The 23625-nt window shown below is 38.6% G+C and overlaps 1 protein-coding gene across 1 annotated transcript in view; it reads right to left on the reverse strand.

Moving 5' to 3' along the window:
- Window positions 1-18076, reverse strand: part of RXFP1 (relaxin family peptide receptor 1) — a 103358-nt gene extending 85282 nt beyond the window's left edge. Inside the window, exon 1 of the mRNA XM_068404158.1 lies at window positions 17803-18076. Within this exon, the coding sequence (XP_068260259.1) occupies window positions 17803-18076 (274 nt within the window). The remainder of the gene's footprint in view (window positions 1-17802) is intronic.
- Between the last annotated feature and the right edge of the window lie 5549 nt (window positions 18077-23625).

The following is a 23625-nucleotide window of genomic DNA, read 5'->3' on the forward strand; positions in this document are numbered from 1 at the left end:
TGGAGGCTGTCCTGAGGAGCCCCGGACCCCTGAGGCCCCAGAAGAAGTCAGGATAGAGGAGGAATCTGTCTTGGTTGATGAGGGCTGGGTCAGGGACCAATTAAGCAATCTGGACATCCATAAATCCATGGGCCCTGATGGGATGCACCCACGGGTGCTGAGGGAGCTGGCAGAAGTCATTGCTAGGCCACTCTCCATCATCTTTGCTAAGTCGTGGGCAACGGGAGAGGTGCCTGAGGACTGGAGGAAAGCGAATGTCACTCCAGTCTTCAAAAAGGGCAAGAAGGAGGACCTGGGTAACTATAGACCGGTCAGCCTCACCTCCATCCCCGGAAAGGTAATGGAACAACTTGTCCTTGGTGCTGTCTCTAGGCACATCAAGGATAGGGGATCATTAGGGGCACTCAGCATGGCTTCACCAAGGGGGAAGTCATGCTTAACCAACTTGATAGCCTTTTATGAGGACATAACCTGGTGGATAGATGATGGTAAAGCTGTGGATGTGGTCTATCTTGATTTCAGTAAAGCGTCTGACACGGTCTCCCACAGCATCCTCGCAGCTAAACTGAGGAAGTGTGGTCTGGATGATCGGGTAGTGAGGTGGATTGTGAACTGGCTGAAGGAAAGAAGCCAGAGAGTGGTGGTCAATGGGACAGAGTCCAGTTGGAGGCCTGTGTCCAACGGAGTCCCTCAAGGGTCAGTACTGGGACCAGTACTATTCAATATATGCATTAATGACTTGGATGAGGGAATAGAGTGCACTGTCAGCAAGTTTGCTGATGACACAAAACTGGGAGGAGGTGGCTGACACACCGAAGGCTGCGCAGCCATTCAGAGAGACCTGGACAGGCTGGAGAGTTGGGCGGGGAGAAATTTAATGAAATATAACAAGGGCAAGTGTAGAGTCCTGCATCTGGGCAAGAACAACCCCATCTATGAGTACAAGTTGGGGACAGAGCTGTTGGAGACCAGCGTAGGGGAAAGGGACCTGGGGGTCCTAGTGGACAGCAGGATGACCATGAGCCAGCAGTGTGCCCTTGTGGCCAAGGCGGCCAATGGCACCCTGGGGTGTATTAGAAGGGGTGTGGTTAGCAGGTCGAGAGAGGTTCTCCTCCCCCTCTACTCTGCCCTGGTGAGGCCGCATCTGGAGTATTGTGTCCAGTTCTGGGCCCCTCAGTTCAAGAAGGACAGGGAACTGCTAGAGAGAGTCCAGCACAGAGCCACGAAGATGATTAAGGGGGTGGAACATCTCCCTTATGAGGAGAGGCTGAGGGAGCTGGGCCTCTTTAGCTTGGAGAAGAGGAGACTGAGGGGTGACATCATTAATGTTTATAAATATGTAAAGGGCAAGTGTCAAGAGGATGGAGCCAGGCTCTTCTCAGTGACATCCCTTGACAGGACAAGCGGCAATGGGTGCAAGCTGGAACACAGGAGGTTCCGCATAAATATGAGGAAAAACTTCTTTACAGTGAGGGTAACCGAACACTGGAACAGGCTGCCCAGAGAGGTTGTGGAGTCTCCTTCTCTGGAGACATTCAAAACCCGCCTGGACGCGTTCCTGTGTGATATGATCTAGGTAATCCTGCTCCGGCAGGGGATTGGACTAGATAATCTTTCGAGGTCCCTTCCAATCCCTAACATTCTGTGATTCTGTGATTCTGCTAGGAATAGCAAATTCTTTTGGAGCTGCTTTTTTTCAGTGAACTCTTTCAAATCCTTGCATAATTGCTGAAGGAAACAAAAATAGCATCATATTTCCTCCATTTCAAGAATGAGAGGGAGCTATACAAATGGAACTATGCAGCCTGTTGCTTTTGGAGAAACTATGCTAATACCCATAACGACAACACTGTATTATGTAACAATGTATAATATTGTGTAGCAACTCTATTGCCACCAATTAATCACAATAAAAGTGCTACTTATTTTCCAGTGGAAGTAATTTACTTGTTTTATTTTGTGACACAGGATAGACACTGGATACAAGAACTACATTTTCAGTCTTAAACAAGTGAGCTATGTAATATGTAGAGGTGCAGTAAAATCCTGAACATTATTCACAGAAGCGGGCCATTAACACCATATATATGTATACACACACACACACATACTCACGGCCTTTCTCTCTAGGGGAAGAAAGGAGTAGGTGTGGTACAAGAAGATCAAATCCCTGTCAAAGGTAATAGGAAACTGCCACCATTAACCGTAACATAGTTCAACTAGATCTGAACATTCACAGGGTAATGCAGGCTAAAACTGCATATTCATTTTCCCAGGAAACTGTCTGCTGTGCTAAAACCCATAAAATGGTTTTGAAACAAAGCAGATGACCGCACTTTCATAGCTTAAGATTCTTGAAAATGTAGTGGTATTGGTCTGAGATGCTTGACAAAGTACAAGAAAACATGCTGCCCTCTTAATCCATTAAAGAACAGAAAGTTTTCAAGCCAGGACATTAAATGAAAGAATTCTGATGGGGTTATTTTAGTTATTAAATCACCCACCACACAAAATTTATAAAGATAACATTGAATTGCCTGGACTTATTTCATTATCAGATTCAGCATAGAGTGTGAAACTTAGAATTAAGTAGCTTGAGAAAAAATTACTTCTTGATGGCTGATGATTAGTAAACACGAGGAACTAGTAACTCTTGCTTGTTAGTTTCACTGAGGGAGGAATACAATTTCCAGAAAGAGGGAAATCTCATTAAACTTTCACTTAAAGCAGAAATGGAGGTGAATTTTAAAGTATTTGAGACGTTCTTTTTTCCTTTTTAAAAAAGCTGGATTAGGTAAAAAATTAGTTACATTTTTATTTTTGAGCAGTTGAGAATGCGTATTTTGATTTAGTCACATAACTGTAGTTTTGTAGTTCAATGAAATTAAGCATGTTCCTCTTTGGTTAAACATAAATCTGAACTTCTTGGTTTCAGTCACAATCATCCCAGAAGGATAGATTACATAAAACCACAACATTTTTCCTTCAGATAGGATCTCAAAAATTACACCTCATTTGGTAAAAATTCATATAGAAAAATAATAAGGATTTTACATAAATGGGAGACTTAGAGATGTTCACCCTAACCCCATTCACCACTGCAATGAATACTTTTTATGTTGACTGTTGAGGGACCAGAACATAACAGCCGTCAAGGCACAGTTGATAGACTCCAATATAAACTCAGTAAGGTCTCTTCAATTACTAATATCCCCAAGGTATTAGGAATCTGTTCAGCTGAGAGGTCTCAGTTAAAGCACTGTAGAATTGCTTTTTTTCTCTCTAACCAGAAAACAAGTGAACTGTCTAAGAGAAATTCCTGGAGAAGTGATCCATACACAGGGAACAAGAAAGCATTGCTTGTTTCAACCTCTCTGCTGCAAGCATGTCCTTATGTGTTATCATTATTCACAGACTTTATTGGCAAATCTGGAAGAAAACAGGAGTTATTTAATATCGAACTAGTACCAGGTTTGCATAAAGAGTAACTTATCCACAATAATCTGATTTTCTTCCATGAATTCTTCATTATTTGAAGTATCACATATCCTAACTCTTAAAAAAAAAAATCACAACTGAAAAAACCCAAACAATTTCTAAGTCAAAGCTTAAATTAATATTGACACCCTCACCCCCATTTCTCTGGTTAACTGTTACCAAAATTTATTTCTATTTCTGCACCATTTATGTCTTAAGTCTCATACCTCCTCCTTCCTGCCATGGAAGGGGGGCCAAGTAAAAAGATCCATCCCACACTCATCATGATCAATGCAACTGTACCTATATCCTGTTTGTGGCAAGACTTTATATGAATGTCATAGAGAATTGTATAAGCAAGTAGAAAAGTTTGGACAAAGTTACTGTATATGTCTCATCTTAAAGGAAAGCAAACGTGATTTGCCCCTAGATGTCCCATGGGAGGGAGTGTGGTTCGTATGTCTACCATTATTTAGTACTTGAATAATGAGAAAGATGTGTATTTAAAGAGCAAACAGGCAAGGGTTTTGTAGTAACTTTAAAGACGACGATCAACATGGTACTGATATCTCTAATGGATAGTCCAGAAATAAAAGGTGGAAGCCAAAGGAGACTAAAAGCTACACTTCAGAAGGAGACAGAAACACAGATGAAGCGGGGGAAATAATTGACTTGGAGCTGTAGGGCAGAAAATAATTTTGATTTTATAGTGAACCAAAAAATCCAAAGCAGATAAGTTGTTGCAAAAAAAGGCAAATCTCAACATGACACTCTGGGGTATATTAATAATCATATGAGAAAGGGTTTATTCTTTTATTCTAGTTGATACTGGTGGGATCTCACTGGGCCAAGATGACATCCAGTTTGAAATGTGTTCTTAAAGAAAAGGACAAATAGAGTCCGGAAGAAAAACAGGCAGAATGATGAGAGGTTTATAAAGTAAGAAGATAGTTTATTTTCTTTGGAAAAAAAAGAAGACAGATTCTTGGAAAAGAATTATTTAGATGAGAGAAGAAGTATTTGTTTTTAGCTCTTGAGAAATGAAAAGCAGAAAAGGTCAAAATGTCGAAGGGCTGTTAGTGCTCTCAAATCACAAACAGCAGTGTGGGTAGAGAAGAATCAGCAGCCAATGCTATCCTAAAAGGTAAGCATCAGAAAATATGCTTAGTGCCTACTCCACAGAGACACTCCACATGAACAGACTTCAGGTTTTTTTTTCCTACTTCTACAGCAATTGGAGCTGCGGGAAACAAGAGACTGAGGCACACGAATGTTCAAACGTCTCCCATGTGTTCTGCATCCACTGCTGTCAGAGAGAAAGAGCTGGCATCACACAGATGTCTGCACAGCTTGTGGGCAGGTCCAAAAGCTGCCAGAATTCAGCCAACACAACTTCAGAGCTCCACTTTCATCCAGTCTGTTTCTTTTCTGCCAAACAGAGGCATTAGCACAGTTATAATATGTTCTTCAGCCCCCAGACTGTGAGTAACTAATTTCATACCTTATCTATCTAGAATGCATTTGCAGAAGTCCAAGCTGCACCTTCAATTGTGGTGTCAGGAAAAAGTCCAAATCTGGAGACCTTCTGTCAGGGTTGGGGGGATTGGCTGGAGAGGAGAAAGGGGTGAAGGATTAGCCACTGACAAGCTTGTCTCCTGCTGTTTTCCCCAATTAGCATCCTCTTGTTATCTTCTTCTGAGAACTGAGAACTTGTCTTCGTAATTTCCTTACAGCTCACAATTCTTTTTGCTCCACAAAGCAAAACTTCCACAGAACAACTTAGAAGAGCTAAGTCAAGATGAAGGCCTAGCCATGACAGTTTGCAAGACCAAGCGTAATTCAGTATCATTTTTGTAAATGGAAAGTCATTAATTATGAATTTAGGTCAGTATAACCAGCCACTTTACACCCAGTTTTCGTTATTTAGATGTTGGTTTTCATTTCAAGAGTTACATGAATGCTGTCTCCTATCAAGGCTATCCTGAATGAAAATACAAATAGACAAAACTCAGGTTTGTGTCTGTTGGAACTCTAAAACTTACTTGAAAGAGCCAAAATATTCAGTTTACAAGCAGCAGTTGAGACAATGAAGAAAACTAGGCACTTCTACTATAAATTCTCTGTGACATTTTTGTAATAGAAATATAAATTAAAATAGATGACAGAAATACAAACAGCCACTGAACAGGCTAAGTCTAGAACATGTTCAAATTTATCACGTACCAATAATTAAAGGGTAGATTTCTCAATGGTCAAAATACACACAATCCTCAAAAAGTTTTTTTACCCTGAGGATGAGAAAATACTGTTTTACATTTTATGTAACACTTGTTCTTCCAAAGATCTCTTTCCCCATCACAAAGCAACATGGACTGGTTACATCAGCCATTCCTCAGTAACGTGTCTTTGACACCTTATATGGCAGAATTCAACAAGGCCTACAAGATCTTTAAGACAAATTGGGAAGCTTTTTGCTTCTAATGCAAGTTAAAGAGAAAACATAGATGCTAATAGCCTGAGTTAGAATTTGGCTGTGACACTATGGACTAAGACTAGAATCAAACAAATATGTTCTGATTCTTTTCGGAGTTATTCTTAAGGAAAAATATTTACAGCACATTTTGACTTATTAAAAAACAAGACTAAATCACTATATACATACTACCCGAAAGGAGGTTGTAGTGAGGTGGGGATTGGCCTCTTCTCCCAGGCAACTAGCAACAGGACTAGAGGGCATAGCCTCAAGCTGCACCAGGGGAGGTTCAGGTTAGACATTAGGAAAAATTTCTTCACAGAAAGGGTTATTAGGCATTGGAATGGGCTACTCAGGGAAGTGGTGGAGTCACCACCCCTGGAGGTGTTTAAGAGAAGACTAGATGTGGCACTTAGTGCCATGGTCTAGTTGACACAGTGGTGTTAGGTCAAAGGTTGGACTCGATGACCCCAGAGGTCTCTTCCAACCTCGTTGATTCTGTGATTCAGTTTCAGTTCTCTTGCCCACCAGGCATCCCCCAAGATGTGCTATTTTGAGTGCACTTAAATTTTCAAACGTATGTTAAACATGAAAAAACTATTTTGTATAGTCATGTTGTCCCTTCACATATGTCTCCTGTGCCTCAATAATCCTTATGGAGTCACTCCCTCACTTCAAACACTGTAAGAGGTTCCTCTTTTCTGGGGTCACAGCTCAGCTCCGGAAAAACCTCAAAACAGAAAGTGACCTTTCTTCAGTTTTCTGGCTTTGCTTCAGGTCACTTAGCTATCTTCCTTCGCAGACTGACCCCCCCGACTAGGGCAGCTTCTTTCCATGATCACAGTTTAGCAGAAGCTGTACTATCCTTGTTGAATTACAGCCTTAGAAAAGCAAAGTATGTGAAGCATAATCTGTTTTTCCCCTACTCAGCTTCTAGAGAACTGCTCCATCCCCTCCTCAACTTCTCTCAGATCTGACACCTTGTTCAGATCAATGAGTCTGGTTTAGGACTGCTAATCCTTTGCTGTCCAATTCTCAGTTAGTACACCCCACCAAAAGTTCACTTATGTTGTAAACACAAAATTAAAAATATTAACCTGAAACTCCATCTGTCTTTCTGGGCAACAATTTTTAAAGCAAAGTCAGTGTGACAAGGGAAGGGCTATTAGGACAGCTGATAGAAGGGATACACAGTCTGTTCATATAATAGGACAGAAAAGAAGCTGAGATTATTTAGCATAGAAAAAATGAAAGCCAAAGGGGAAAAAACTGAATGCCTCTAGATATATCTGATGGATTAAAAACTAAACAAGGGAAAGAGCTATAAAACAGTACTGACTTAAGAATAAATGAGCATATGGTGGTCATATGCAAGTTTGGGACAAATATAAAGTTTCTAACCACGATGGAAAAAAATGGTTGTGAAACCCTCTATCTGTTAGAAATGGCAGAGATGAGAAAACTAATTATAGTCAAGATGTACTTGTTACGTGTCTGGAAGTGACAATATGACATGGCTGCATGTGACAAGGGTGCGGTGGAAAATGCCAGTCTAAACCTGTGAAGCTGCTTTTTTACTAACAGTGCTTGAAAGAGAAGTGAACTGTTGTGAAATCTGTCCCACACACCATATCTGAAACGTGTATGATGCTCTAAGAAAATGTGGGTACAGTACGTAGATGCCCATTTTAATTATTACTTATCCGTAATTGTAAAAGAGACAATGAACAAGCATGTAGCCACTTTTGGCTTTGAAAAGGAAAAACATGGTATCTAACCATAAGAGCGGTGTATTACGTTCACTTAAACATGCAGCTTGGTCTTTGACAACCTGAATCCAATTTCTTTCAGCAGTCATAAACCACTGCAGCACATTAGGGTTCTGCCACCAAAAGTATTGCGTCCTTTAACCTGAATAAATAATTTCTTTGTGTTTATATGCGGAGATTTGTAACATCATCCTCCCAACAACAACAAAAATATCTAGAAATGTTATGGAAATCTCTAAATCAAAAAGTAGTATTTGTTGGTTTTAAAATGAGGACTGTTTTGATGTTCTTCATTAGATGGTCTTAAAATCTAGGGGCCCGGTTTTTTCAGTCAGGCCTAAACCTGCTCTTGTCTCTGAAGTAATCTTAGGGACCCTATTCATACTGCTTCCAAAAATCTCTTGGTCCTCATTGTAGAACCATTGCCTCCCAGAACAACATCAAATTTCTTTACCAACTTGTTTGAAATCAGTTCCCCAGTATCCTCTCCATTATACTTGCCCACAGGAGAATGAAAGGAATCATCCTCCGGGATTAGTTTCTTGTACAAAACCTAAGCTGTCTGATAAACTTCCACAGCCATAATAGGTATAAGGATATTCATAGCAATATGCTGTTAAAACTGATGGTAAGAGGAGAAGACACCAGCCAACATTCCAGATAAGGATGATGCAAGAAGGACTTGGTGAATGTAACGAATGAGTCACCATCTCACTTAACAGGTGCTAGTGAAGGGCAATAAAGAAAAGCTGACAGTACTACAATTGGTGCTGTTTCTGTCCTGTGGATGGAGTGCATAGAAGACTATCATATTCCAGGTCTGTCAATTTGATACATTTTAAAAGCACTTAATTTAAAACAGGAATAAATTACTGAGTAGTGTCAGTATTCGCACTGAAAGAAGAACATATTCCTTAGAAGGATGAATAACATCTGATGAAAACATCAGCCAAAAAGCTACAGAACATCAAAGCTTAAAATGGTTTTAAAAAGTTTAATAAAAGAAGCAGTTACACAGCGTAGAGGGAAAATAACTTTTGGTTAGCGCAGATAATTTCCTTGGGAGCCAGGACTGGCCTCAGTTCTGTTGTTACGTTACACAGAATGTATGCTTTTTAATTAAATGTTGCTCTGACAGATCTAAAATGTAGGAGAGGGAATTTACTGTATCAACAGGACATGCTGCCCTAGGATGTGCAATCCTTCCCAAAATTAACCAAATTGGGCCCAACTGTGAAAAAGGTCAGGTCATTTAAGCAATAAATCTGGTTTACATCACAAAGTGTACTACGTGAAAGAACCTCTTTCTGTTTAAATGGCTTCATTGTCAGCCATGTATTGGCCTGCAGCCAAAAAACCGTTCTCTTTCTGCCTGTCTTGGGAGTGGCTTGGATTGCAGGAACGCTAATTGGTCTGTAGGAATCAAGTGAATGAAAGCAGACTACAACGTGGAACAGGAACATGATTTACGAAGCAGATTAGACTGTGTAATCAGAACATGGTTTAGAAGGTCTTTCATTAAACTTGTATTTAACACTAAGGCAGTCTCTTCCAATCATTTAATTGTGGATTAGAAAATGATAAAAATTAGCAGGACAACAGAGAGGTTGAATTTGTACTTCTGCAAACCAGCTTCTCCAAATTTTCATGGTTTTTTGGGCATGAGAGTCATGAAGATTGAGAGCAGGACAAAACAAATTAGCAGAAAGAAAGTAGTTAAAAAGCATACTTTTTTTTTAAATAAAAAAAAAATCTCCAGACTTCTCAATACCAACAGCAAGTGCATATTGCAAATCAGAAGGCTCTAAGCATTTTTTAGCTACAGAAACTTGAAAGTCAACTTTATGAAATAATCAGCCAGAGTTTTTAAAATACTGTTTCATTCTTGGGCCCTACATTCAAAATGTGTGAAATACATACTGATTTTCTGTGTCCAGCACTTGGAGAAGCTTAAGCAACTACATTAACCTACCAAAAAGAGAAATTTGAGACTAGGTCTCAGGAATTTTGTTATAAACCTTGAAAAATTTTTCATTTCCCCCAAGCCTCTAAGTTGTAGGTGAAATATTATGTCTTGAGTGTCTCCAGCTGATACGCTTGCAATATCCAGGTGCAAATCCACCCTAGGGATTTCTGGGCAAGTTTTGAAAATCACTCCTTTTAATGTCTTGGGAAAGACCCAGACAAGGCTGCCATGGAGAGAAAGGATACTTTATGAAAACAGATTTCTACCTGTAATGATCCAATTACTTTTCCTAGCCCAGTGAGATGGTTAGGAATGGGGTGGTAATAACCTCTTAATATACTCTACCATTAACTTGCTGAGTGTCTTCTCATGCAAAACTTACTCTCATGGCTTGGAAGCTCTGAAAAGAGTTTAGCTGGTGCTTGCCTGTTGCTGGGCAGGCACGGGAGTGTGCTTTCTGACAGCAAAGACCTCACTTTCTGTTGTACTATAATGGCTCACTAAAAGGCTGAATATTAGTCATAGTCTTTCCCACTTCTGAATTGATTTTTTTTCTTTGCATCCAGTGACAATTCCCCTTATGCAAAAGGCAATGTATTATTTCAACGAGTATGCTTGTTTGTCTGCACAAAGACGCAATACCCAGCAATTTTAAAAACACAAAAGTATTTGCTTTGTTCTTTTGCTTTATCCCCAGGCATTTGACATTTTTAGCTCTTTTTACTTAGCTATTCTTCACATCCTTATTTTATTGCAAGTGACTAACCTTTCAGAGCTCTAGAGAATAAACTGTTTACTTCTGCTAAGAAGGGAGGGAACAAATAAAAAATAACTTGAAGAAAAATATTGCTCATTGCTTTATTCTTTTTTTCTTTCCTTATTTCTCAAGAGATGAATATTTGCAATATTCTCAAACTTTCAGGCTACTTTTTTCAAACTGTTCTGCCATAGTTGTTTAAAATAGCACAACTCTCTCTCGCAATTCTCTGTTTGTGAATCTACAGCCCAAATCACATGCCAGCAAGAACAATGTGCTGCAGAGCGATACGTGTTTTGATCTAGGACGAAGACTTTTCTTGCAGATTGCCCCTTCCCTGCACCACAAAATCTCTCTATGGAAGTGTTCAACAGTTCTTAATTTGTGGAGTGCTAGCTAACGAAGGTGTAAATCCCTTACAGGAAATTTAAGCCTACTATCAAGCAGTCACCTTTCACAGATGCCTTTGAAATGGTCCACAGACTGAAAAGCATTTCTCTACAACATATATTTCAGATCACAAACTATTATTTTCTTTTCTCCTGCGATTAAGTATTTATCTGTATATTGGCAGATGGAAAACAGAAGACTGTTTATTCTGTCTGTTGAGTTTTCCTACAGTATAGAAGACTCCTAACTAAGCAGGCAGTCAGCACAGTCAGTGCTATGCCATGCTCTCCCAGTTCTGGCATGTGGAGACCCTTTGATGTGACTGTATCACTGAATTGTAACTGTCCTCAGCTTCAGAATGGGCTTGCTGAAGCTAGTCATCAAATGAGCTGAACTAGGATGGGTTCAGGGCAGCCTTGAGGCAGCCCTCAGATCAAAGAAAGAAAAATAAAATTTGTAATTTCTCTCCTGTGTGAATCTGATTGGTGGTGAAAATTCACTTGCAAACAGTAAAATTATATAGTCCCAGAAAAAAAACAAACATCCAGCTAGTTTCTATGTATTGCAAGGCCCCCTTCAGAAGATTTGCATTTTACTGTTGTGTTTGCAAGAATTAATTTAGCCTCTGCTGCCAAACCCTCGAGACCAATAATGCTGCATAATTTTTGTTGACATTCACAGAATATGGGAATCAAGGTCTAGCATATTATATTTTACATTTCTCATCAGATTAACAAGCAGTGACAAAATCTTGCAGAAGACAGAATTTCCTATTATTTGGATGCCTGCCTTCCCTCCCCCCGTCCTTTAGTTATTCAGTCATAATATCTCCTAGAAATTTCAGGCTACGACAATGTTGTATTTTCCTTTCATTAAAGGGTACCTATCAACAGCTGTTTAAAGCAGTCTTGCTCTCTTCTCACATTAGAAAACACATTCTGGAAAACTGACCCAACGGGGGCCAAAATTAACTATCAACCCACATGTGAGATCTCATACTATAGGGTGAGCTGGACTGATCCAGCACTGTTGCAAGCAATGAAGTTATGCTGATTTATACTAAGAATCTGGATGACTATACTTATTTTATTGCTCTTAGTGCATTTTATAACATATAGCTCACAGCTGAAGTTGTCTGCTTCTAATCACTGCTGACTCATTTAGAGTTGTGATTATAATTACAGATTTTGCTGTTTAAATGTAAGTAGTATGGAAACCAACCATGCTTCTCCATTGCCAAGAGTGGAAGAAAAGACATCAGGAATTTACTTTATAGTATTAAAAAACCCCTCTAAATTATTAAAAAGAATGGTTTCATTTAGCATATAGTTACAATAAGATGTGAAACTATGCTTTGGTTGAGTACCTGTATGATCTGAATGATCCTTCTTTAGATCTTTAGCCTAGCAAGCATTTCTCTGATGTACTAAACTGCTGATTAAGAATTTATTTCCTCATTATATATGCTATTTTTTAATTTGCATCTTTCTTATTACCTTTATGGAAGGATAGAACTTGCATAATAGCAACGTTTTCCTAGCAAATTATCTAAAAGATGTGTAATTGAACTCCAAAATGCACCTCAAAGGTGTTCCATAATGTAGTGGAAAGCTTATAGGTAAGGGTAAGAAAAAAGCCGACGGGAAAGAGAACTGACAAAATGTGCTCAGTTATCTGTTGCAGTATTTATACTGTACGGATTATTACAATAATTAGTAGAAATCTAACTGGAGTTCCAGACCTCTATTTTATTGCATAGACCTTTGGATTTTTCCCATTCTTTTCAATAGGAATTGAGGGCCTAGAAACCTGCATTCAGACTTGGGAAGTCTGAAAGAAATGTGTGCTAATTTTACCTGAGAGAGGTGAAGAATAACTTCACACAGCTCAAGGAGTTGCACAAGTCCTGAACTAGAAGAAATGAGATTACAATTATGATCAAGGTCAGGGACAACAAGAGTACTGGGCAAAGTCTGACTCAGTTTTTCATGTTGTATAAGTTAGCTATGTATATTTATTGACCACTGAAATATGTAGAGTTAAAGGTATATTTTGACTAAGTTGAAATCTGTCAAAATGACACAGTTCTTTCACACTGAAAGCATGGTAGTGTCACTACCGGCTACAGCAAAAAGGAAGACCTATCCATATCACCAAGATCTCCATCAGACCTCCAAGTTTCTCCAAGTACTTCAGAATAACCATTGGACACTGGGAAGAATACACTTCTGAGTTATTTCTGTGCCAAAGCTGAACATAAAATTCTGGGAGCAGAAAAGATGTCAGTAATTCTTAGAACGGTTTGGGTTGGAAGGGACCTTAAAGATCATCTAGTTCCAACCCCCGTGCTATGGGCAGGGACACCTTTCCACTAGACCAAGTTGCTCAAAGCCACATCCAACCTGGCCTTGAATGCTTCCAGGAAAGGGGCATCCACAAGTTCTCTGTTGCTCTCCTGATGACCTGCCATCCTTCTCCAGTCTCTGGGCACCTATTGCTGGCCCTGGCATTGCACTGGCTGAATTGGGATGGACTGAGGTCCCCCTCCCCTGGCAACTCTAGTTTAAAGCCCTCTTCACCAGCTTGGCAAGTCTATGACCCAAGATGCTCTTCCCCTTCTCTGACAGATGGACCCCGTCAGCTGCCAGAAGACCAGGTTTCTCGAAGCGAGTCCTGTGGTCTAAGTAGCCAAACCCCTGGCTGTGACACCAGTCCTGTAGCCATGTGTTGATTTGCCTAATTCGACTGTCCCTTTTAATCCCCTTCCCTTTGATCCGGAGGATTGATGAGAAGGCAGATATTAATATGAATTATTTACTTTTCCCACTTCTTTTATCTATAGCAAATCACAGAGCAAGTGTGTATTGTTTGTGTTGCCTATGGAACTAAACTGTTACATCAGGATTTGATGGGGAGGGAATGAGCCTGCACATTTTATATTTGCTAATCTTAATGAAAGCCTGTATTAAAACATTTGGCAACAGAAAGAGAAGGTATATAAATAGCTCTGCAAGACAGCAGGATGTTATCAAATTGTTTTTGGCTAAGAACTCTTAGATTCATAATAATATTTGTTGTGATATGGGAATGTAAAAAGTATAATATAAAAAAAGTTAGGTGCTTTTAGTTGAGTAGTACTACCATAGTCTTCTGTCTGAAGTGTTATCAAGAGTTTAGAAAGGATAAAAAAAGAACTTCTTGATGTCAGATTTTATATACATATGTAAATATATAGGTAAAAATATTGCCTTAAATGTATGGATTCCAGAATTAACATCTGATTTCGACCTGCAATCTCCTTATAGCATAGCAACAGCTTAGTCCAAGCCAATATTCCAGCCAGTTTGCAGGGATGGAAGTGGGGTGTGTTTTTTCTTCTTAGTCATTCAAATATGGTCTTTGAGTAATAGCTGTTGGTTGGAATGGTAACTTGGCTTTTAAGTGCCACAGAGGCCTGAGATCTGACCAGTGCTCTTGAGGATCAGTTCTCATATTCCTGGGCTTTCATCCAAAGAGGAGATGCTTTGAAGGATTCTTCTGTACTGTATTTGTCCTGGTAACCAACAGAACAGAATGCACTTTCATCCTATATAAACAAGATAAACTTGTTTACTCATTTGATAACAGGAGGAGGAACAGAATGAAAATGCTTTTGCAAAGGAAATAGTTGACTGACTGTCTGGCCGGGTAACACTGATGTTGTTGAAAAATAGATCTCTGTGCTAAAACTAAACAATGGAAGAGGAAGCCTGTGGTTACTCTTACAGCCATTGTTTACATGTTGGCTGTGTCGGTACCTGTATTTCTACTGTAACTGTTTAAAAACCTTGAGAGAAGTTTCACTCCTACTGTTAAGACTGGGTTGTTTTTTACATAGTTTAATGGACATAAATCCAATACTTGGGTGAGAATAAGTGGGTTTATAAATATGCAAATATAACTTTCAAATTTTCATATTTGTTCAAAATTTTTTTTTTACTCACTATTAAATTTATGCAGAACTTCTGAAGTTTTACTTGTCATCTTTCATTTTGGCAAGACTGTATAGCTGAAACTAAGTGGTGTCTCAGATCAAACACAGCAATTAGCCATTCTCCAAGTTATCTTGTATTGTACTACAGCAACTAAAGACAGTTAGAAAAACTCCCTAACAACTGAAGTGTTGATATCTTCTCTTACAAGTATCTTTTCTAGGCCAAAATCATGCTTGTATTGTGAATCAAACTTAGTAACAACTAGTTATTTCCTTCAGTTGAGCCTAACTCCAGTACTATCAAGCATTTCCTGAACACAGCCACAAAATGCTAGAACAGTTTCCAGCTGAGGTCTGTGGAATGCTACTGTAAGGTTAATAAATAGACAATTAAATTGCATAAGAAAAATTTAACATCTAACTCCTAGAAAAAAAAAAATTCTTATGTGACCCCCATGAGTTGCCAAAGTGGATCACCTTGGATTTTGATGTCATACTTCTCTGCTCTAGATGCACCCAGCCTTTGATTTTTAAACAAAAATAACAATTTACACTGTAAAAATAAAAAGAGCAGATCATAAAACTAAAGTCGAATTCTGCCAGATGTTGAGCACCTCTGCTTTGCATACTTAATGGGTCCCACTTACAGAGAACTTTATTGCTGCAGTAAAAATCCCTGGGTAACTTTAGAGGTCACCTTCTCAGAGTCAACTTTAAACTTCTTTCCACACTGATCCTGCCTGAGTTCCCTCTAGATCCTAGAGATTTGATTCTTGAGCCACAAGAAGATTCAGAAACAAAAAATTTAATTACACTTGATGCATAGTGCTCCAATAGGAGTGAAGGAAGATTTGGGTGCTTTGTGACTCATTCTATATTCAACTTTGGAAAGCTAAACACTTTCACAGGAGAGATTTTTCAAGTAATCATAGAGAACAGTATTTATCAAACAGATTAAATGTCTTCCAAGAAGGAATGCTACCAAGAGACCATATTATGTGATCATCCAAATCGATATCTAACTAAAATACGCCATTATCTTGTCAAGCTCATACTTACTCCTCTGGGGACAGCACCAGATATTTTACAAAAAGGTGGAAGAAATCTTTCCATAAGCAGTTAAATAACCCACTTCCAAAAGAGTTTCCAAGTAATGTCTAAGATTTATGTATACAATCTTGTCCATCTGGTCAAACTATTTGATAATTTGATCTCAGTATTCACAAAAAAGCTGTCAGTTTTTAAAATCCAGATTTTCTACTACTTATGCCTGAAAATACATGATTAGACAGAAGGCAAAGAAATGAAAAGAAGGCTCTATATTAAAAAAATATTGTGACAATTAACACATTGCTTATGCCTGCTATCTGTCATATAAGATTAGTCTTCCCTGCTTCTTTAAAATTGTGAGAGTATTCTGCAAAAAAATTTCATTGCATGACAAGTATATCCCTTTATATAAGCAGCACAAACTGACACAGAAAACTTTTTTGATGACTCCTATTTAATTCATCCTTCTCAAAGACTGCCCTCTTTAAGTCAAGTTTTTCTTCCATTATACCTTTCTGAGGATAGCCCCTTTAAATTCAGCAGAATCACAAGCTTCAAGATTTAGAGTGGCTTTATAATTAATAATTATGAGCTGAATTCTCTTTTGCTAAAAGAGAAGGGGTTTTGTTTGTTTGTTTTCATCTTTCTCTTTGTTTTTAAGGAAACATCATACCTATGTAATAGTAGTTCCTTTTTCAACTTAAGTAGCTTTAATACTAAAAGCATTCTCAATTTGTACCCTGAAAGATCTGATTTCTTCTTGAAGCAACAGTAGGAATCACGGGATTCAGTACTTTTTTGTTTACTGTACGTGTGCATCAAACAGTTTTCAGGTTCTTTGAAATACGTGTGTAAAATACAGGAGGTTCCTAGCAGAATTTTAGATATGATATTACAACAGAAATACCTCAGTCTTCCAAGTAAGCAAAAAGAACAGCAGAATATAGCCCAAATCATTAATATTATCTTCTAAATCATACCTACCAATCATCAGACGGCTTGTGAAATCTCCAGAAACTAAAACTAAACAACCCGTTTTAATGGGTATTTGTGAATAACAACCTTCTCAAGTGCAGCATTAGTCTGTAAATAAAGTCTTGAGAGGGAAGAAGCCTTGTGTTTGTCAGGTGCCTGATTTATAACTAATCTTCTAATTGGCTCTACAGGTGGGTGAGAATTTGATTAACTCTTTTCCAGTTGGCAATGGAGTTAATTTCTCTCATACGTCAAAGGAATAGCTGTGCTAAGAAATGGTCAATTTAAATAATTTAATGGCTCTCAGATTGAGTACATCTTCCACCACCAATGTCACACATTTGTAGTACAATGCTTGTTAAAGGAAAACTTGCATATAGAAACGTTTTGAAATAGACTACATTTATACAAAGAAAACGAGCTCAGCTACTGCTTTACTTTGCTTGCAAGGCTTTCCTCATTCAGAGTCTCTTGCAGTGATGATAATTCAGAAGCAATTACATCATAGCATGTTGCTATGGAAAATGTTATGAGGTTATTTCACTAAAATATGGAGTAGTTGAAAGCTGATGTTTTATAAAGGAGGTCATCAAGCTGAAAATTAAAAATTTCTGTTATTTAGTTAAAAGTGTAAGAGAAAATTGTTACACTTAAAAAAAGATGGTAAAGGGAAAGAAAGTACTTTGTAACTGGCTTTTTAGAACAGATGCACGCTTTTTAAAAGTTGCTCTAGCCAAACCCAGAGTTTAGAAATGGGTTCTTTTAAAAATAATAAACTGATAGTATCTCTTTAAAATAGTAAAAAGATCATAAGAGGCAACAAAAGAGCAAGCATTAGTAGAAATGTCCCTGTTTAAAGCAAATTAATTAAGTAAATGGAGACTGACTGGCCTGTAGTTCCCCAGGTATTCCTTTTTTCCCTTTTTAAAAATGGGGTTATGTTTCCCCTTTACCAGTCAGTGAGACCTTCACCGGACTGCCACAACTTCCCATAAATTATGGATAGTGGCTTAGCAACTTCATCCACCAGTTCCCTCAGGACCCGTGGATGCATCTCATCAGGTCTCATGGACTTTTGCACCTTCAGGTTCCTTAGATGGTCTTGAACCTGATCTTCTCCTACAGTGGGCAGTTCTTTATTCTCCCAGTCCCTGCCTTTACCTTCTGTGACTTGGGTGGTGTGGCTTGACCATTTGCCGGTGAAGACAGAGGCAAAAAAGTCGTTGATCACCTCAGCCTTATCCATATCCCAAGTAACTAGGTCTCCTGTTTTCTTCTGGAGAGGGCCCACATTTTCCCTAGTCTTTCTTTTATCACCAATGTACCTATAGAAGCTTTTCTTGTTACCCTTGACATCCCTGGCCAGATTTAATTCTGTCAGGGCTTTAGCTTTCCTAACCCAGTCCCTGGCTGCTCAGACAATTTCTCTGTATTCCTCCCAGGCTACATGTCCTTGCTTCCACCCTCTGTAGGCTTCCTTTTTGTGTCTGAATTTGTCCAGGAGCTCCTCGTTCTTCCATGCAGGCCTCCTGGCATTTTTGCCTGACTTCCTTTTTATTGGGATGCATTGACCCTGAGCTTGGAGGAGGTGGTCCTTGAATACTAACCAGCTTTCTTGGGCCCCTCTTCCCTTCAGGGCTTTATCCCTCTTTCAGAGAAACAAATTTGCCTTTAAAATATGACCATGAATATAAATAACAACAACAACAACAATAATAATGTTAGTAGGGAACTACCACAAATGAAAATTCTGTAAACTAAGCCCAGGATAACAAATAGAAAAAAAGAAATGAGGAAATATATCTCTTAATAAGTTGCTCACAATGGAGCATATTGTTCTGTCCGCATCGGGTTTTTTAAGGTTGATAAATAGTATGCGTTTGGATTCTTAAGTGTTTTCAATTTTAGTAGTGCTTTACCACTCCAGCATAGTTGGGTATTGTAGTAGCAAAACACTCTTGGTATAAATGAAGGTGCATTAAAGATATCACACTGTTCCAATGTGGTAAATGGGTTATGGGAGCTCTACTGAGAGAAATGCAGTTTTGCTGGTCCAGCTTGTCAATTTTAAGGGTTTCTGCTGGCGTAATTCATTTGAACAAAGACCACAATGTTTTGCACCCCATGCCCGTCTAAGGCTGCTGTATTAACTTGTCAATAAAGGAGAAGTGTTAAACTAATGTAGGCTGCAGTGACTGGGAAAAGTACCTGTGCCAGCATTTGCTTTTTAATTGTAAAACAGCAAGGAGGAGAAAGAAGGAAAGAGGACATGAAACGATCCCAAAGTCCCAGTATGCTATGGAAATCAGTAGTTTCAGAGATTTTTGCTAAAGAAACATGAAGATTTAATTCAGAAGTCTTTTCTCCCCATTGCTATTTCTTTTCATATCAGAAATTGTTTATCTAACTGTTGTACAGTTAGTATAGTAAGCAACACTAACTGTAAAAAGCAGAAGAGAGATGGTATACTGCTAAAAGATGTGACCGCTGCTTTGTTTTCTGGTGACTGCAATTCAAAATCAGACTGTTTTGTTGATTGGAGAGCTTTATCTGTATAGTGCCATACATAAATCCAGTCAATGAGACTTAACATATGGTCCATTTGAGCTCCTCTTGCTTGAGCGGACAACCAGCATGCTGTTGGCATACTGTATGGAACTTCTAGGTAAGAAAGGGTGGAAAAATCTAGAGCTTTATGATAGCTCTGAACTTCAGAGGCTAAAAAATTAAAACTGATACTGTAGAAAACACAGGCCTGGAAAAATGATTAAAAAAGAGAGGAGGGAAATATGCAGTGGTAAAATTGAACAGGAGTTCGTCTTTGAGATGTATAAAGAGGACAAGCCTTTACTTTGCATAATAAAAACCCCACAACTGTTGCAAAGGAACCCATAATAATTCTGAGTTGTGATTTTCCCTCATGTTCTTCAAAAGTAACCCAAATATGTTGTCCAAAATGCATTTGCTTTCTGTATTCCTTTGCACAATTACATTTAAGTGCTCATGAAATATATATTTCTTCAATTTAATTAAAAAAACCCCTTCAAATAATAAAGGAAAGATAGAATGTTGACACATAAGAGGATAAAATGTGGATAATTGGGATTTACTGAGAGCAAGTCACTTATTTCCCTAGTGAACCACAACAAAACAGTTATGTCACTGTGGTAACCACTAGACTCGAGAAACATTGAAGTCAACCATCAGGAAACACAGGGCCCACTGAGGCTTGACCTTTTCTAAATGGATGCCCTGAGAAGTGTTCACACCTCCCCTTTCCCAGGCCAGTGTCCCTTTCTGTCCCCATCCACAGAAATACTGTTGCTCTAAGTAAAAAATGTAAGAACTGCAGATAGGCTTCTGATATGTTTCTTTCACATTTTTCTACTTTTTTTTCCTTCCCCAAATTGCTTCAGTGAGTGAATATATAATTAGGAGGCCACTAATCTCATACGCTGGAAATCTCTGGCAGCCCTAGGTGGTACAAGGACTAGCCAGGGCTAATCTGAGTCTTCTAGCACTTGCATCTAGAACTCTGCATATGATTTCCCGTGTACTCTGGCTTCTTCCTCTCATTTTGAAAACCTCTAAAATATTTAAGCAGATCTATGGTACAAAGTGTGTTGATTATTTTATCCATGTTGTCACACATCCACGCATATGTGCACTGTTGCGGTCTATTCTGCCAAAATTGAGCAATCCTGTCAGTGCTTCTAAATACTCTTGCTGATAACTACCTGGCAGTTATCCTTCCTCATCTTCCCTTTTCTGTTCTTCTCCCTCTTTTTTCTTCTTCATAACATTGTTCCTCGCTGTAGCCTGACATCTTTTGCTTCCTTTTCATCTCTAATTTTGTTCTTTGTATCACTTAATGTCTCTTTGTTGGCCTTCGTTATGCTTCCTCCCTTCTCTACCCTTACACTTTCATCCATGATTTTTATTCTTTCTGTTCTTACTTCCTCTCTTACTCTCACGTCTGTTCTTTCCCACTTCTAACTACTGTCCCTCTTTCTCTTCAGCACTCTTCCTTTTCTTTTTGTTTGGTGTCCTCCTTTCTCCTGCCTCTCACAAATTGCTCCATCTCTCTCTTCTGTATGTAGGCTATCCTTAAGTCTCAACTATCATAGAGACTAAGTATAGCCTACATCCAGACCATATTCTTAACATGAAGACATATCACACAGGCTGTCTAAATTCATAATTTGAAAACATTGATATAAAAATTTAGCAGGGATAAAACCCCAGAAAGTTGGGTTGAGTTGAGAAATTTAATGTTATTCAGAAAGAGAATTCCAGTGTATAGGAATGCATAAGCAAATGGGTGGTATGAGCCAAAGTCAGCATTTTTGAAGGTATCCCTAGCACAAAGAATTCAAGTCAGTTTTGCACTTAGTGAAAGTGTATCTTGGTACACACAGAAACCTGAAGAGTCAGCCTAAAATGTTACAGATAGCTGTAATATTTTCTGTGTTTGGAATGTGTGAGAAATAACAGAAAATATTAAAAAAGAACAGGGTTTTAAGGGATAGACAAGTGCTCCAACATGATTTCTCATTGCACTTTGGGAATTTGTCTCTTGAGACCTGCCTTATGAAACAAATCTATTCTGCATTCTTGACAGCTTCATATTCTGGGTTTCCTGGTGACAGCCACTGAAAGCTTCTTACTGAAGATGATTCAGGGTAACCTAGGTTCGATCTAGAGGATTAAAAACCAAGGTAACAAAATAAAATTGCATCATGAATTTAGTTTACAAGAGGAAAGGCAGGAGATGGGAGATGGAAACTTCAAATTAGGTGGTTTCATAGGCACAGGAACCTGCTGTGCCATTTTTCCCTATACATTTTTCAGGAAAATCAGGTTTCAGCCTTTTTGAAGCTCAGTGCCTTGGCTGGCAGCAGCAAAGATGACTAGCTATATCTGTTAAAGTAGGGAGAATTTTAGCATTCATTCAAAGGCAGGTTTCTCACCTCCTCTTGGTAAACTGTGATGAAGCCTGTCAATAAAAAGATAAAAGAAAGAGGGCTCCCCTCAACAGACACACACAGAAATTCCTCTGTAGAGGGGAATAAAAGATTTGAGTTATAAATTACAACTTCTGTTGCAGATCTGTGTCTGTCCCTTCATTTTTTGCTCTGACTGCAGCGACAATGAACATCTGACAAGTCTGCAAACTCTCCTTGCACTCGTGGTTGCTTTTCTAGCCTGAGGAACCTGTCTGGTTGTGCCTTTTTATTCTGCATATACCACACTATAAAATCTGAACCTTTTTTTTTTTTTCTTTCTAGACAACACAGTATCCCATGTAACAAACTAGAATAGTGCATTTTTTGAGAAAGGCTTAATTTCAATTATGAAGAGCAATTTCTGTCTGAATTAATTTTCCAGGGCAAAAAAAAATTCCTCTTTTGCTCTTAACTAGGGAGGTCAGAGCCTATAAAAATTCTGACCACATCATGTTCAAAAACCCAGGGGTAAAAAAAAAAAAAAAAAAATCAGTGCTAAAGCCTGTTCCAAATACTATGTAAAAATAATATTGAACTGTGAAGGACACCGAGGTTCTGATTTCCAATACCTGTGTTTTTTCTGTTTAGCAGTTTCTGCTAGTTTGATGTTTCTCAGGTTGTTGTTTGTATTTCCAAATTTGTAAAGTTTTAGCTCCAATGTGCTAGAAAAAAATACTTATATTGACTGTAGATTTTGCGGGCAGATACACACATCCACTTGTTTGGAACTGGAGGCTGAAAGAAAAAATCTACCTGAAAATTCACTTTTAATTACTGTCTTAGAAATTCCTGGAATACATTTCTGAAATAAATGCCTCAATGAAGTGCAGTTCAGAGAGACTAACTCATTGTGACATATGCTAAGGTAGAATGCTTAAAGCTTGTGCAGCTGGAAGGCTGCATTCATCAAAGGACTATATGGGGACGATGTCAGTGAATAATTTTTTAAATTCAAAGCCAAAGACAATAATAATATGTAGCTATATAAATAACTTTGGCAAAGTAAGCCTTCTATACAAGTTAAGCCACCGCAATCAGACATTGTTTTATGTCACATTAGAAAACAGCGTGACGTGCCAGGAATTTCTTCTTTGTGTTTGGTTTAAGTAAGTAATACTCCCCCCTGACATTCCACCTTAATGAAAAATCTGTACAAAGTATTTCAGAACTATCCATCATCTCAAAATAAACATTTTTAAAGTGCAAAATTGCGTAGAGGCAATAAAAACTTGGCTTTCTGTGTCACTTCTGTCTTGCCAGTCCGCAAGTGAGGGATCTGGTCTGGTATTTTGATGGTAGGTCAGGGTACACAGATTGAAGGAGCACAACAGCTCCAAATGATACTGAGTGGTCACCTTTCTTCTCAGACCAGATGTTACAACTCATGATTTACTTCCCTAGTCATGAGTTTTCACAACATGCAGAAAGCATCCTGCAACACTTTTCTACACAGAACCTGACCAGCCCTGCAACAGATGGATGCAAAAGTTACCTCACACAGTTTCACTGATGAACTGGTAAACTCACCAGTTCATAAATTAACTCTCCCAGCCTCAAATCTAGTTGAAATCTGATAAGAGTTACAAATAAAATCATCTACAAAGTAGCTATTGACCATCGTTTGTCTGGAAGACTGGTCTCACTTTCAGTTAATCACCAAAGACTGACAATACATAAAGAGCCTATGAGTCAAAAGCAACGTGTTACGTCTTTCATGAGAACAATGACATTGCTGCTGACTTCAGTGAGTACAGGGTCTCCGTGGCAAGAGTCTGTGGTTGCAGTATAG

This window comes from Nyctibius grandis, chromosome 6 (assembly GCF_013368605.1).
Source record: "Nyctibius grandis isolate bNycGra1 chromosome 6, bNycGra1.pri, whole genome shotgun sequence".
NCBI classification, from domain to species: domain Eukaryota; kingdom Metazoa; phylum Chordata; class Aves; order Nyctibiiformes; family Nyctibiidae; genus Nyctibius; species Nyctibius grandis.